Source organism: Branchiostoma lanceolatum, chromosome 18 (genome assembly GCF_035083965.1).
Source record: "Branchiostoma lanceolatum isolate klBraLanc5 chromosome 18, klBraLanc5.hap2, whole genome shotgun sequence".
In the NCBI taxonomy this organism is placed as follows: Eukaryota; Metazoa; Chordata; class Leptocardii; order Amphioxiformes; family Branchiostomatidae; genus Branchiostoma; species Branchiostoma lanceolatum.
In genome coordinates, this window is record NC_089739.1 from 898,086 (window position 1) to 900,069 (window position 1,984).

General features: G+C 43.6%; 1 protein-coding gene across 1 annotated transcript; it reads left to right on the forward strand.

Moving 5' to 3' along the window:
- The first annotated feature begins 714 nt into the window (after window positions 1-714).
- LOC136424545 (uncharacterized) lies at window positions 715-1,068 on the forward strand. The gene has a single exon (XM_066413160.1). The coding sequence runs from the start codon at window positions 715-717 to the stop codon at window positions 1,066-1,068; it is 354 nt and encodes a 117-aa protein (XP_066269257.1).
- Window positions 1,069-1,984: the final 916 nt, after the last annotated feature.

The window sequence follows — 1,984 nt, forward strand, 5'->3', positions numbered from 1 at the left end:
GGGTTAAAGTAAAAGTTAAAATTAAGATTAAAGCTAAGGTTTAAGTATGTCAAGTTGATTTATGCTGTAATACATTGTAACAGCTGACGTTCATGTCTTTAGTGTGTGGGAGGGAATCTTGTAAAGTTTTGCCCTCCCTTTCACATTTTCTGTGAAGTTAAAGCTAAAGTTAAAGCTAAAGTTAAAGCTAAAGCTAAAGTTAAAGCTAAAGCTAAAGCTAAAGCTGAAGCTAAAGTTAAAGTTAAAGTTAAAGTTAAAGTTAAAGTTAAAGTTAAAGTTAAAGTTAAAGTTAAAGTTAAAGTTAAAGTTAAAGTGTCGCACCAGATGGTGCATATGGCGGCACCCATCTCCGTTTCAGTAGCCCTTAAGCCACACAACTTTGTGCAATCACTACAGCAGGAGGCTAGTCTACTGGTAGTGAAGTGTATTTAACTTTTAACACTAGGTGGTGTGTAGAACGTTCGGCTGCTAAAATCATGACCTTGAAATGCACAAAAGTGACCTCACAAATCATCAGTGACAAATTTTCTCTAGTCTTGACAAGAAAAAGGAGATTCTTCGACAAAAAATAACAAATAAGGAAAACATTCCTTATTTGGTCGAAATACGTTCGGTAAAAACATGAAACGTTTAGCTGCTAACATGATGACCTTGAACAGTGACCCTCCGACTCTTCAGTGACCAGTGTTCTTTAATCTAGACGAGGAAAAGAAAATGGCGGACGGAGCCGAGCGCAGCCACTGTCCAAGACTACTGCCCCCTACCGGCGGCACCTACAACTGCTTCGTGGACAGATACGGCACCCATACCTGCAGCGCCGCCTGCTGGCCAGGCTTGGAATTCCAGTCCCCGTCCCAACCTCTGATCTGTACGGCCGCCGACGGCGTGTGGACGCCTACCGATCGCTTTCCGAACTGCATCCGGGAGAGCACCGCGGCGGGTACCTGTCCAGCTCTTCTCGCCCCTGTGTACGGAGGCTACTCGTGTAGGATGGGGTCAGATGGGGTGAAGACTTGTTCAGGCTCCTGTGCGGATGGCTACGAGTTTGATGCACCGACGACCTCGTAAACCTGCGACCCCAACGTCGGGACCTGGACGCCTACCGACCAGTTTCCGAACTGCAGGTCATCGACGAGGGCAAGGAGGTCATCTCATCAAGGTCAGGGCATGGTCACCGTGACGTCATAATCCCTAACCCGTCAACCCCCTAGCAAATCCTTTCGATAGTCTAGTTTTGGGTCTCTCTTGTTGTGAACAATGTCACTATTTTGAAGTCATAGATCCCATTCACCAGACAGGAGTTTCTCTATTTCTAGTGGATTATGTGAAAACTGCAACTGTTTGCTGGTTAGTTCACAAGAATGTGGTGGCTCCATTTGATGTATTTCTATTCAGGAACTGCAGCTGCTTGTCTGTTGATTAGTTTGCAGACATGAAAACTGGTCCCTGGTTACCCCAATACCTGGTCTATCGTGGCTGTTTGCTTGTTTATTTGTTGGTTAGTTGGTTAGCTAATAGTTATGAAAGGTTCCATTTTTTTTCAAAAAGTTGCCACGGTGCGTGAACTATAGTTCCTCCTCCTGGTTCTTGCTTGCGGAATCTGTTGGAACTGCAGCTGTTTCCATGTTAGATGACTACTCAAACCCCTATATCTATCTTAAGAGCGAATGTCTGTAAGGATCAAACAATGGTGGCAGGGGTCAAAAAATAGATTTGGCTCATATTTTGCACAGTGATAGTACTTGGCCCACAACCCCTCAAAATAGCTTTCTTTCTTCTCAAAACCAATTGTTGCCATGGCAACAGGCCAAACAAGTTTTGGGGCCATTTTCCCTCATTTGGGCATGTCGAAAACATGAAAATTGGCTTACTTTAGGACAATATTACGAGCACATGCTTGAATATTAGGGAAAAATAAAAACGATACTAAAAAGAATAGCTCATGAGCTAAGGTAGCTTCAAACTTTTAAGAAAATCAACTTGA